The sequence below is a fragment of the Anas platyrhynchos genome, chromosome 24 (genome assembly GCF_047663525.1).
Source record: "Anas platyrhynchos isolate ZD024472 breed Pekin duck chromosome 24, IASCAAS_PekinDuck_T2T, whole genome shotgun sequence".
In the NCBI taxonomy this organism is placed as follows: domain Eukaryota; kingdom Metazoa; phylum Chordata; class Aves; order Anseriformes; family Anatidae; genus Anas; species Anas platyrhynchos.
In genome coordinates this window covers 493,115-506,151 of record NC_092610.1, presented here as the reverse complement: position 1 = coordinate 506,151, position 13,037 = coordinate 493,115, and the positions used below count along the sequence as shown (strand labels likewise).

General features: G+C 45.2%; 1 protein-coding gene and 1 long non-coding RNA gene across 5 annotated transcripts; one reads left to right on the top strand and one right to left on the bottom strand.

The window, feature by feature from the left end:
* Positions 1-330: 330 nt before the first annotated feature.
* On the bottom strand, positions 331-13,033 carry STPG1 (sperm tail PG-rich repeat containing 1). 4 transcript variants are annotated; one of them, XM_038167210.2, is made up of 8 exons: positions 12,876-12,919; positions 11,987-12,090; positions 9,703-9,804; positions 8,750-8,923; positions 5,952-6,063; positions 5,089-5,254; positions 3,453-3,643; positions 331-603 (listed from the first exon to the last, which is right to left on the bottom strand). In XM_038167210.2, exons 1-8 carry the CDS (start codon positions 12,889-12,891, stop codon positions 527-529), a joined length of 942 nt encoding a protein of 313 aa, XP_038023138.2. In that variant the 5' UTR covers positions 12,892-12,919; the 3' UTR covers positions 331-526. The 4 variants fall into 4 exon arrangements, with proteins under 4 accessions (XP_038023138.2, XP_038023140.2, XP_038023139.2 ...); XM_038167211.2 differs by lacking the exon at positions 331-603 and adding an exon at positions 2,232-3,361 and having other exon boundaries at positions 12,876-13,033; XM_038167212.2 differs by lacking the exon at positions 9,703-9,804 and having other exon boundaries at positions 12,876-13,033.
* LOC119713595 (uncharacterized) lies at positions 9,309-12,038 on the top strand. Its single transcript, XR_005260783.2, has 2 exons — positions 9,309-11,038; positions 11,115-12,038. It is a non-coding gene; the product is annotated as an uncharacterized lncRNA (long non-coding RNA).
* Positions 13,034-13,037: the final 4 nt, after the last annotated feature.

The window sequence follows — 13,037 nt, the reverse complement described above, 5'->3', positions numbered from 1 at the left end:
GTGCAGCAGAGAGTGTCTATGCACACGTGCGTGCACACCCACGCTGGGCTCTGCGTTCTGTGCAGGCACTGTGCTTCAGCTGCACCAAGGCCTGGTGCTGGCAAACCCAAGTGTCCATCCCCTGAGCAAGCACGCAGCAGAGGTGTAGGATTTGCCCACATTCCCCTTTCTCACATATTTCAACCCCAATAATAAAGGACTCTCCAGCCAGGGTGATGTCTCCTATGGGCATGGTCAGTTTCTACCACCTATTTTTTGGTTTATCAGATGATAGCACCAAGAGGAGTTTTTCTGCAACTCCCAATAATTGTAGTAATTATTCAACACAAAGGAAATTGGAAGCTTTTATGTCAGCTTTAGCTAATATCTTCCATTATACAGCATGAAGTACCACCAATTAGCTGCTGGACTATCAGCGAGCCAACCGCGGCAGGCTGAGGACAGCACTGTGAGTTAGCATGCACTTTGCAGAGTTTGAAAGAAGTCCTGTTTGAGGAGCTTTGCTCTGGTGTCTGGGTTCCGCTGCTCACAGCACTGGGACCCACTTCTGATCATAGTTGTAGATGAAGGAATACTTCCCAAGTGCTCTGGGTGAATAAGCTCCTGCAAAGACAGATATGCATTAATGAGAAAAAAAAAAAAAAAAAAAATAGAGAGAGAGAGAGAGAAACATAGCAGTGTGTGAGCTGAATTTTGCAAGAGCTCTGGTATCCACAGTGCTGGGTGGAGGGCTCTGCTGTTCAGCTGTACAAATAACACCCGGTTTCTATGTCTTTATTCATGCTTATTCATTCCTTGCATCATCAACCAAGCAGCTGAGGATCTTGGTGTGTGGTGTGATTCTCCATTGCTATGAAGGGCAAAACAGCATCCTGTGTTTTGTTAAAACACCCACACATCACGTTTGGAGATTCCCTGGCACTGTGTTGGATATCGGAAAGGATCAAAGACACAGGAAACTGAAACTGTTTGCATCTGTTTCACAATGTGGAAAGCTTTAATGAAGTCACTGAGGGGTCCCCTCCACTCTGCTTTTTCACATTTTTCCTGAAAAATTCCTTGTATTTCTATAAAATTACTGATTTATGAGAAAGGTACTAAAATCCTCAGCCTGTGTGAATGTCCTGGTATCTTCTGTAAAGTGTCTCTGGCCATAGAATTAAAATTTTGTGCTAACATTTGGTGTACATAGACTTTGGGGTAGCTTTAGTATGTTGAAGGTTGTCTTGACTGTAAATTTACCTGTGACTCCTATGTAAGGGACTACCCAGATTTCCTGAAACACTGAGCCACTGGCTCCAAAGAAGCCCAGGCATCAACAACTGGTGAATAACCAGCCTTTATTAAAGTTGTTGCTTTTTATCAGCTACCAGCTGATTTAGTTCTATTCCTTGTGGTCTAGTGCTGAATATTTCTGTACGTACTGTGTGTTCTTGTGGGGAAGGGCTTAAGTCACCTCTAATCTCATGACTTGGAGTTTTGATCCTGTGGAATTTTCTTCCCCACTTTTCAGACTGGGATAGAAAGGAGATCTGTGTGTGTTTTGTTGTTGTTCTTGTGGTGTTTGTTTGTTTTTTCCTAACAACAAAGAGAAGACTGCATGCATGGTTATGTGATGATGGTGTATCCTTGTTCTTTTCATGCACTAACATGGTATTGCATAGGTTTCTAATCAATTTGGCATGAAGGACTGATGAAAATGACAGATGGCATTTCTTCACCATCTGCAGAAGGTATTTGTAGTACATTCCCTCCCTCTTTAATTAACTTGGTAACCATCCTCAGTAATTTTGGGCCAGATTTTCAGCGTAAATAAACTGGCCTAGCTCTGTACCTTTAACTGAGACAGACTAATTTACTCTGGCTGGGGATCTTGTCCTAGCTTAGTCAGCAGAACAGCTCTCAGGGAGCTGGCATGTTGACACAGTACCTTGCAAGTCTGGGATATGATCTGGATGGAGCTCCAGTAAAGCCCATTACCCCAGTTTGTGCTGCCTCAAGGGCCCTGGAGAGACTAATGCAACCAGCATGTTCTCTTGCTCTCTGTGGATGGTACAAATTCTGTATCTAGGAACGTTCATACGTCAGAAGTAACAGCAGTATTGCTATTGACTGCTTTTCCAGTCCTTTGGTAACGACCTAGAAGAACTTCAGAATCTTAGAAGAAATAAAAAGGGCAAGAAGTATGAGTCTTAACTGAAAAAAAAAATTAATGCTATTCATGCCTAGAAACAATCTGCCAACGGATACGTTCCACCAGGGCCGAGCTGAGCTCCACCTCCGCCCCGTGACTAGCTCCCTGCCTGTATATGAAAGAACTGCTCTGCACAAGGAGACTGCAGCAGGATTCGTCCCTGTATCTGCCTCCTTTATCATCGCTAATGGCAGAGGGTCAAAATTCGGGCATGCTTCCTGGTGCAAGCTGTCCCTTTGCCATTGAGGAACAGCTCCCACTGCAAGCACTGCTGGCAGGGGTGAGGCAGGGCCCACCAGTCCTGGCTGGACAGACTGGTGGTAATTGTGCCCATGCATGTTGCTGGATGTCAGCCTGGCGTGTTTAACCCATTCCTCAATGGCAGTGTGTCCCTCCTACCCCTTCACCATATGTTTCCTGATTACAAGCTACTGGGCATGTTTCGTTTCTTGTTTTACTCAAGTTTAGATCAGGAAAATTCTGGCAAATCCTTCTGAGGACAGAACAGCCGGAGGGTTATAAAACTAAAGACACTGTGCTGAGGTGCTGCATAACGTTACTCTCTAGCTGGGGCATGGAGGCTTTCTCTATCTTAAGAGGATGTTGTTTCTTTCCTGTTCTCCTGTTCCAAGTGCTCTTCTCTCCCAGTTGAACAGAAAAGTGTTGCAGGTGAAATGTGTGTTGCACCAACAGCCAGAATTATGAGATTATGTGGTAGTTTTACACACGTACTGTAAGTCACAGAACCTGTTTGTAAAATACACTGACAGACAGCTGGTGATATTTTAATGGCCTTTACTTTGAAAACGTGAATTTTTCTATCTTGCCTTTAAAAAATAATATTGTAAAATATGGAACAGCAAGTTGGTTATAGCGCTGGTAGTCAGGACTCCAGTCCTGCTTTGTCCACGTTGCTATTGTGCAACAGAGATCAATTTAGCCCAGATTTTCAATACTAGACCAGTGAAAGGTAGCAGGGGACACTATGCTCTGATCTAAAAAGGATTTAGCTGCTTGGTGGTCATCATAAACCTACGGTCACAATATCCAAAAGATCCTATGTGACACGTGCTACTGAGTAAAGTGCCTTTCAGAAATGGCGTGTGTCTTCAAGTGTCTACATGCCTTTGAAGGTGGGCTCTCCAATTTCTGTGCTTTGTTTCCTTCCTGTTGAATGGGCAATAGTGCTGTTTAGTCACATCTGTAGGCCTCACATCTCTAGCAGTGAGAAGTACTTCAGAATAATTCTTATTTTTACCTGGTCCGGGGAACCCTTCCTGTGATCCACCCCCCATCCATCGCTCCGTGTTTGAGACAAACACAGCACTTGAGCGATTCTGCTTTAGAGATCCTCTGTAATCCACGAGGTTGTACTGCCCAGGTCCAGGAAAAGGTGGATCTTTACAAGGTGGGATTGCTGGAGCACAGAGTGTCAAGCAGAATTTCTGTCTGTCAAGAGAGAAGAGGCTTAAGAAGCTCGTCCCATAGTGGTGGAGTTTTGTCACGAAATAAAAGCTGTTGTTTCTGCCAGGTACCCAGGAGAGGTCAGTGCTTAATCCTCCTAAACCAAAACCTCTGGGGAATTATCTAGGAGGAAAAAAAAAAAAAAAAAAAAAAGTCCAATTTCAATGCTATAGTCAGCCTGCTTTATTTACTGTGAAATACAAGGACTTGTCACTGGTCCAGCTTCTGCAGAGACCTAGCTGCTCCAGAGTAAGCCAGCACTGAAGGCAAAGCAACAATGCCAAATAACTCCAACTGGGAGTTCCTCCCATTCTCTTCCACTGATTGAAACAGGAGAGGGCGCAGGCTCTAACCCCAGCAGCTGGGTGTGAAGTGTTTTTGTGTCTTCCGATGTTACAGACTGGCAATCTTCTCTCCTCATATTTAATTTGCCCTTCCCTCTAGCTCTCTGTCCTTATCAAATGCCACTTGGCATTGCTTCCCTCTCAGCCTACAGCTTCCCACTCTTTATATAAAACCCCTGCTAAAAGATACAGCTGCTGAGAGATGTAGTAGATACACCTGTTGAGTAAGGAGTGCTGTGGGCCTTCTCATGTTCTCATTCTTTTCCATGGTCAGGAATTTATTGTTGATCTTAATCTTAGGCCAGGCAAAGTCACTGCATGGTGACAATAAATTTACTTGAACAATTTGCTGATAGGCAGATTTATTTGCCTTCTCATAAGGATATGAAGGGGAAGGAGTTTCTTTTCATGCCTTTAATCCCTTTGAAACAAGTGGTAGGATGGGATAGGTGGGAATGGCAGTTCTGGCTTGAAGGAAGTACTTGAGAGTTTTATTAAGCCTCTTTTCAGCTCTACTTCCCACCATAGCAGGGGGTAGCAAAATGCCCACGATTTACCCCGTAGGTTGTCTGAGATGCTGTACTGCTGTGAGCAACCCTCAGTGTTCCTGCTCAGTGGTTCCTGGATTTGACCCTTTAAGCCTAGTGTTACTCTGGGGGTGAGTTTAGGCACTGGCAATGCAAAAGAAGCAAAGCCTCGTGCTTAAAATCCCTGCCTGGGTTACAAGAGCTGAAGGAACCTTTTCCAGGTCATGTGTGCTTTGGCTTCTTGCTCTGTAAAATGGGGGTAAGATATTACCCCTACATCATAAGGGTGGTGCAGTATTTAATTACTGTTTGTAAATGTCTGAGAGATCATATGATAAAGGTACCTCTGATACACTGCTCCAGGATGTTATCAGCCCACACTCCCCTTCAAGGCAATGCTCTGTAACACTTCCATCTCTGAGCTAGTTCCTGTAAATCTGTGGCAATAACTGGCCAAATTGGACCGGGTGATATAGTGGGATACTGTGGGATCACTCTGCTGTCTGACCTTGTTTCAGATGTTGCATGGAAGTAGCATGTCTTCCAGAGCTGGACTTACTTGAAAGGAGTTTTCTTTGTTTCCCTGGTGGGTTTATATGGCTGATAGATTGTGGGCTCTGCAGTAATTCTGTCTGTCCTTGTCAGGTGGGAGGTCTTTGACTTGAAGCAAGATGTTATACCCTTGGGAGACACCTTGGTGAGGGAATCATTGATGTTGTAGTGACCTACAAAACAAACAGGAAAGAAATGTAAACACCAAACATGGCAGCAACACTGGTGCTGAGAAATGAGAGTGCAACAGTCAGTGAATGTAACAGAAGGAAAAAGAACCGGTATAACAGGACTGTGTGGGGAAATCAATTCTGGATTTGAGAAGTGCTATCCTGGGCAGAGCTTATTTCGAGGGACACTGATAAGGCAACACCAAACTTTGTCTTGAGCATAGGCACAAATGGAGACATTAGCAATTTTAAAGAATCAAACAGGAGGAGAACTTGCACGTGATATAACTTTGCATGATATGTGCCCTCATGTTCTGGGTCTTAAACCTCAACAGGCTATGGGCCAGGAGTAGGCTTCTTTTGCAGCTAGAGTACCATGGAGCCTGGTACATTATACACTAATGTGGCTTCTCCAGGAACCTCTGGCATCTACACAAGAGTTGCAGGGTTTTTAGTGATTCCTTAAGGCTACTCAAAACTGTCAGGATGGTTTCTGGAATGTTGTCTCAGCAGAGACTCAATGGGATCGAGCCATAGCACTTGGAAGGGAGGCACACTGGTGTTCTGACACCTGCTCAAATCTCATATGCCTTGAAAAGCTCAGAGTGACCTGAATTGATGTGCAGTGGTGCTCTGCACGCTGACGGAACAGAACCAAAATCACCAGCAACATCTTTCTTCCAGCTCAAGGCTCACATACATGGAGAAGGCCATTTTCCAATTTTTTCCAAATTTAATCCTCTTGTGGTTCGCGACACAAACACTGCATGGGCAGAAACATTGTTGCTTTGCTTGCAGAAATCTGTAGATGTCTGTTGCAGAAAAAAGAAAAAGGGCTTGTGAATGTCTTTAATTGACCTAACATGTGGGTAATTACCAACGAAGGAAAACCCACATTTAAAATCCAGTTGTCTCCATCGTGAATGATTCTAATGATGCAACTGTAGGCGGAATTAGGACCAAAATATCAGAGTGCTTACCAATTGTAGGTAGGTCTCTTTGTGACAGTCCAGCATGTAAGGGTTGCATTTACACACACACACACTGAGGACATGAAACTCGTGCAGAAAATGTGGCTTTTGGCTTTAATTGCTATCTCCAGACTTCTCCAATGTCAGCTTTAAGTGTCTTGTTTGGCTCAAGCTGCTGACAGCCCAGAATTTGAGGTGGCACTGCCAAGACACCAAAGGCCACCTGCAATACAGCCCCTGGAAAGTGCTGCAGTGAATAGGGGCTGTCTCTTTGGCTGTCACTGCTGGGACTGCAGTGTGGGCTAGTGGCCTTAAACTAAGCACGACTTGAAGAATCTGCACTTCAGTTCATTCAAGCCTGCAGATAATGCCGGAGTGGTTGTGCCTTCCAGCAGCTTGCACCAAGCTTGGTGTGCAGCACTGAAGTTCTACTGCTAGCAGTCCCCAAGCTAATTAACTTGGACAGAGGTGCCAAAAGTCCCTGGGGGAGGAGGTCATGCTGCTCTCGTGGAGCACTCAGCTATTTGCCACACTCGCTGCCCAGGTACACACAGCAGCTCTTGTACAGAATATACAAAGGAACACATTTAATCCACAGCTCCTAAGGAGCTCACACTCAAAGAGAGAATTGGTCACAGAGCTGAAGATAGCTTTGAGGACAACTTAGGATATTGTTTTCTTGTTGCTCACTCATTTTCCCCAGAACATTTGTCAATTTTCATCTGTAACCACCTTAAAAACAGATCCTCCAGTTCCTAGACAAAAGTTCCTTTTTGCCTAAGAGCAGTGGCTGCATAAAAAGAGCAGGATCTGGCCTTCTTTTCTTCTCAGATGTCTCTTTGTCTATAGTCATAAATTATCAGACACTGCCATCTTTTAAATAGATAGTTTCCTGTTCTGCTTCTTGTAGGTTAGATAGTATCTCCTACAGTAAATCATGAGTCAGTGATTAATTCAAGAAGGCCGTTCCCAGAAGCAAATTCTTACAATGTTAAAAATAATATGATGTGAATCCATTATACTATGATATAGAAAATAATTATGGCCTGCAAACTAGTTTAATCAACCTAGAACATGCCGGGGCAGATACTCAGCTGAAGTGAGTCATCATAAGAAAGTTCACAGTCTTAGTGTATAGGTTGTACGAGCGAACATGATTACTCCATGTCAGCTGAGTCTCAGTAACTCTGTACGTGTGCTCTTTGCACACCCAAATTGTGAGGCAAGACATGTTTGTTTAAGACACCTTTGCTGATGTTTAAACTGTATCAAATTACTTTATAAAAGCATGAATTGCTTCAAGAACATGCATGCAGCCAGTTAAGATGTCTCAGCTGATGAGTAGCAATTTATTAAGCTTATTAAATTGTGTCGTGTTCATTCTGCCTTAAAAAGCTATGCGATGTCATCAAATGTTACGGAGAGTCAACATGTTCTGCCTCAATCACAGTGGATGTATCCTGCATCAAAATATGATTTGAAAGGGAAAAGTTCAGTAGGAAATGGCTGCAATGTAGACATTCTGTGCAGAAAAAAAAAATCTCCCTAAAGAATAACAAAATCAAAAAGTAAATATGGCTAAAGCAGCACAACACTGAAAGGACAAAAAAGTCCATTAGCTGAGTGCGTATTATTATAAACTATCTGACAGTTGTTAATAACACTTTGTGTTTTGTTATCATCTTCCATATCTCAAAACACACTCTGAATTACTGTGGACTAAGGCTTGCAACACCCCAGTGAAGCCTGGTCACTGTGGCATGGGTGGGGAGCATCAGGCATGGAACAGTTAAGTGTCTTACACAAGGGTGAATCAGGAGGAGGTTCAGGAACTGAACCTGAGGGCCAGGTCCTCAGCTGATATAAACTGGCACAGCTCCACAGCAAGTGGAAGGGCACAGCCAATTACATTAGTTCAACATACTCAAACCTGATTCCCAGCTCTGAGGTTGAACCTCAAAACCCAGTACCTGTTAAAGATGTAGAATTCACCTGCCTTGAGCTTCTTGGCAGAAGTTCCCTGTAGCCAACCAACAGAGGCTAGAGTTCTAGGATGAAAACTCATGGGACGTGGTGGGGTCTTCCAGTATCAAAGCCAGTGATGTTGCAAGGAGGGCAGAGGCTGCCACCATCCCAGGGTCAGGGATGTATTTTTCCTTCCTTGGTATTGAAAAGTTACTGCCTGACGTGTGCTCATTTCACAACACCTTGGGGTACACCTGCAGCATGGTCAGAGGTGAGATGGCAGATCGTGCAGAGATACCTGAGCTAGGTTTGTGCTCATTCGTTTAAATACTGAGTGCAGTGGAACAGACCTCAGAGCCATCAGGCACAGGATAAGTGTTTAATGCAAAGCTCTGGGCTGTTACAGCTACCTTGAGAGCTGTACCTAAACTAGCTCAGTTACAGCTAGTTGCTGTGTTTTCTGGAACTTCATAGCATCACCTGGAACATCAAACTGACTTCACCAGCATTAAGTTAGCTGTGCCTTGCTGCCTGCCTTGTCTTCCCTTCCAAATCTCCTTACATGGTATTGATTGGGGGCTGGAGTAGGGATTTTCTCGGTCTTCCTAGAAATAGGTTGTTGAAACACACTGGAGTTTCCCATGCTAAAGTCTCGTCTGGACTGAAAATGTGATAGGATGTTATAGGCATTCGCAGCTGGAAAGCTGGAGATTTTCTTGTGTGCAGTGCGTGGAACCTGGAAAGGGAGGGAGAAAAGAAATTGTCAGTAGGTGAGCTGAAAAGAAATTGTGAAATGACTGAGGCCTGGATTTACCAAATGTAATTTTTAAGGACAAATCACCTCTATCATTTTAAAATAGCAGAAACTTTGGTATACAGCGCTCACAGTTGCAAGTTCTGTGAGATTAAATGGGAATGAGAATGACTTTTTCAAGTAATAAGCGTTGCTGATTTCTTCTTTTGGGGGGCAGATGCTCATCAGCTGGCAAAAGAAACTTTTTTTTTTTTTTAAGTCTTGTGTTAGAGAGAACAGATCGTGAAATTATTCACTTTAACTATGCATTTCAGGTAGCCTGGTACAACGCTCTCAATGAGTCCACAAAGCATGTGTGTATGTATCCTCCTTTACACTTTTGTAAGTTAACAACAGCTCTACCAATTTGGTTTGAAAAGGTTCATGCAAGATGAAAAGGGACCACCTCTGGGTGAGACTGAGCAGAAAAAAATTCAGCCCCATTGGAAACTGAATTTAAAAGAGCACAAAAGATGAAAAAGCAGCTTAGAATAGCCGTTGGACTTCCACTTTAATTATAACTCTGTCTGATGACAGTGAAAAATGATTTTCCTTCTTGGCTGGGTTTTAGAAACATCCCCAGTACAACCCTAAATAGACACTGCAGACAGGCAACAAAGTAGCTTACAGACCAGATCCACAGTCCACTGAAGTCACTACAGAGGGACTATGTGATTTCAGCAGCTTTGGAAATCAGTCTGAAATCAAATGCTTCCTCTTACCAGGGAAGGAAAGTATCCAGTTCCTTTCTTTGACAACGAAGGGCTGTTGATCTCTGGAGACTGATGAGTGACATTATAGAATCCTGGGCCTGGATTTTCACTCTAGCAAGAGAAGTACCACACACATTGACCAAGCTGTATTGATCACCTCTCTCTTGGGGCAAAGGCAATGAAATACAGGCATAGGCTCATACTGATGCTAATGGGACAGCTCCTTTCCCCAGTACCTCATCTTTCTGCCACATACTTGAGGCTCTCCAAATTGTGCTCCATGGAGAAGACGGTTGTGCTGAGGGAAGCAAGTTTGGTTCAATTTGCTAGAACCAGCTATTAAATGTGCAGCGGGTTTCCAAAGCAGATGATAAAAAAAAAAAAAAATTGCATCTGCAAGCTCAATTACCTGGTGTTGCCCAGGCTTGGCTGCTCCTGCTGACCAGCCTGCTGAGGCTTGGATGGAATCCCATGCTCAACCCTGCCCCATAAAGGGGAGTTACTACTCTGACAGCACGTTCGTGATTAGCACCTTCCAGGACAGCACGTGTCAGGGAACCAACTACAGAGCCCTTCTCCCATCCACTGCATCTAGCTCTGGTTTGGCATGCACATCACCACGTCAGTGTTGTTGAAAGTAATTGGAGATTAGACATCTACACACCCTTGGAAATTTACCTCCTGCTACAGTGACTGCACACCTCTGTGTCCTTTGAATACTTTGAACTATATTCTGGTGAATATAAGGGAGGATTTAGCTGTGTGGTAAATCCACCAGAAATGCCTTCCAAACTCCGGTGTTCAGGCACCTGTGGGGCTGTGTGAATACAGTGGTAAACTGGCACAGTTACAAAAGTGGGTCAACTCACTTGGTAATTATTCCAGGTCAGGTACTAAGAAGCAAATAAGCTCTCTACATTGCCTACATTACAGGTGGGTAAACCTCGTGTACTGGTAAACTTCATTTATCCCTGACTACCCTGCTAAAGGAATGTGCTCCAAAATGGCTTGTGCTGAAGAGAACACAATCAAGCACTGGTGGAGGAAAATAAGTCAGTAACTGCAAAAAGGCCTAGTATTAAGCGACCTAATGCTTCCCCTCCCCTACCTAGCACAGTAACTTTTCTCTAGGGTAAAGCTTAAGAAAGAATCAGCCAAGCCCTTGTATAGCTTGTGGTTTGGCTTCCTGCCTGCTCTGCCCTTCAAGCAGGAAATTCTCAAAGGCAAGGGAGTGCTTTGTGAAGCTACCTTAAGACTCTGCCTCTTCTCTTTTACTCAGAACTTAGCATCAGGTCATCTGGAACTCCTGGAAGCTGACCAGACAGACTGATGGCGCCTACTTAAGGTATTTAAGCAACTTCTCTACCTTGATCATTTTCCCTCATCTTTTGTCCTTTACGTCCTTGATTGTTGTTATTCAGTCCCGAGATAATATGTTCCTGATATCACTGAGATGGGAGAGACAAGCAGGGAGGAAGAGATCAAAGGAAGGAGAAGAAAGAGAAGATGCCAAAGGCAAAAGAAGAAAGAGGGAAGAAGACGAATACTTCCGAGATTTACCTACTTTACATACCTGGCACCCAAAGCTTCAGAAATTCAGAATATACTTAGTTTTCAGAGTTCTGGTGTTACCACATAGTCACCAGACCACAGGAAACAGTCAGCGGGGGCCATGGGCATCCTCTTTCCACCAGCAGAGGATGTAGCTTGAAAGCTGCATCCAGAAAGCCCAGGAGGCCCATGGCACCTCTGAGTGTTGGCCAGACTTGAAAAGAAACCCTGCACAGCGCAGCCTGGGAAAACAGCATGGTTTTAACATATCTTTCTGCTTCCCTCTGCTGGCCAGATAACATATACCAATGTAAGTCCTACAAATCAGGGATCAAGGTGAAGTGTCCAAAGATAGAAGGGGTCATATTCTCCTACCATTATACAAGTGGTAACTCTACTGATTTCTTTAAATTTTCTCCTGAATTTCACAATACATGCAAGATATATGTTTGTGTCCATGAGGGTTCAAGACTGGAAAAGGGACCAGGGACAAAGCTGGGTGGGAGAGATGTAGGGGGATGGTAAGGACAAGGGTGATGTATGTGGAGTAATGTTAAGGTTTAAATTAATAACACCGCTTTACCATTTACTTCATACTGTTAAGAGTTGTGATTAAAAAACAAATTTAACAACCATAATCTAGACTTAGTTGCTTATTTGCCATATTTTTAGTTGCAGTTTAGTGTTTAGTGTTTAGTTTTTTATTATGAGGACATGAACTTCAATCATTTTTGTTACTCACCTGGTTATACTGAAATCGCTTTGATTGAGAATTAAATCCATTTTTTTCTGAGTCTGAGATTACTTTACCATGGTGCTTATAAGGACTGGAGGAAATCTGGAAACCTAGAAGGAACAGCCAATAGTAACAAAATTCTGAATATGAAGATACAGGAGGAATGTAACTACAGCACCAGTTTTCTTTTTAAATAGGATGTAGAACTTAAGGGCACATCTAACATCAACGGTGTGTACGAGCCAAGAAACCAGCTGTCATTTCTGCGTCTATTTAAAAAGCAAAGGGAAGAAAAACAAAACAAAACAAAACACGTCGAAGCACTAGTGCTGATAAATGGACTCGACGGGTGACTCCGTGCTGTTTGATCCCTTTTGCAGATTTTCCTCATTTACTGAGGTAACCCAGCACCCCCCTCACGGCACTGACCCCTCCGGAGTCAGACCCCGCAGGCAGAGCCCAAGGACGCGGCGTGCGGCCGAGCTGGGGCCTGGTGCCCCCCGAGCGGCCCCGCGGTGGTGCCGCACGGGGCCAGGCCCGGCCGCACTGCATCGCCTCGGGATCGCTGCGGTTACTGCCGCGCGCGGAGCTGCGCTGCGGAGCTGAACGGTACCGGGGGCTCCGCGACAACCGGTGGGCAGTGCCTCAGTGACAGAGTGCGCGGTGCTGAGCCGGGAGCTCGGTGACTGTGTGCGGGCTCCTGAGGGAGGGCGGTGGGGCCGCGGGGCGGGCTCCGGGCTTGGAGGCGGGTGGCGGGGGACAGGGGCGGGTGGCGGCCTGGCGGCGGTTGCCGTGCCGGGAGCCAGGCGCAGGGCGCGGTGCCGGCCCGGGCGTCCCCAGGAGGGAAGCGGGGCCTCGCTGTGCCTCGGCAGCGCCCCCCCCCCCCTCACCGTACCTCGAGCCCCGCCCATGGCGCCCCCGGCCCCGCCCCGCGGCCACCGGCACCGCGCAGGGGAAGCCCCCGCCCCCCCCTCCTCACGGCTACAACGGCCCGCCCAGCTCTCCTCCAATCGGCGGGCCTGTTCCTTCGAGCCCTCCGGCAGGCACCCAATGGCAG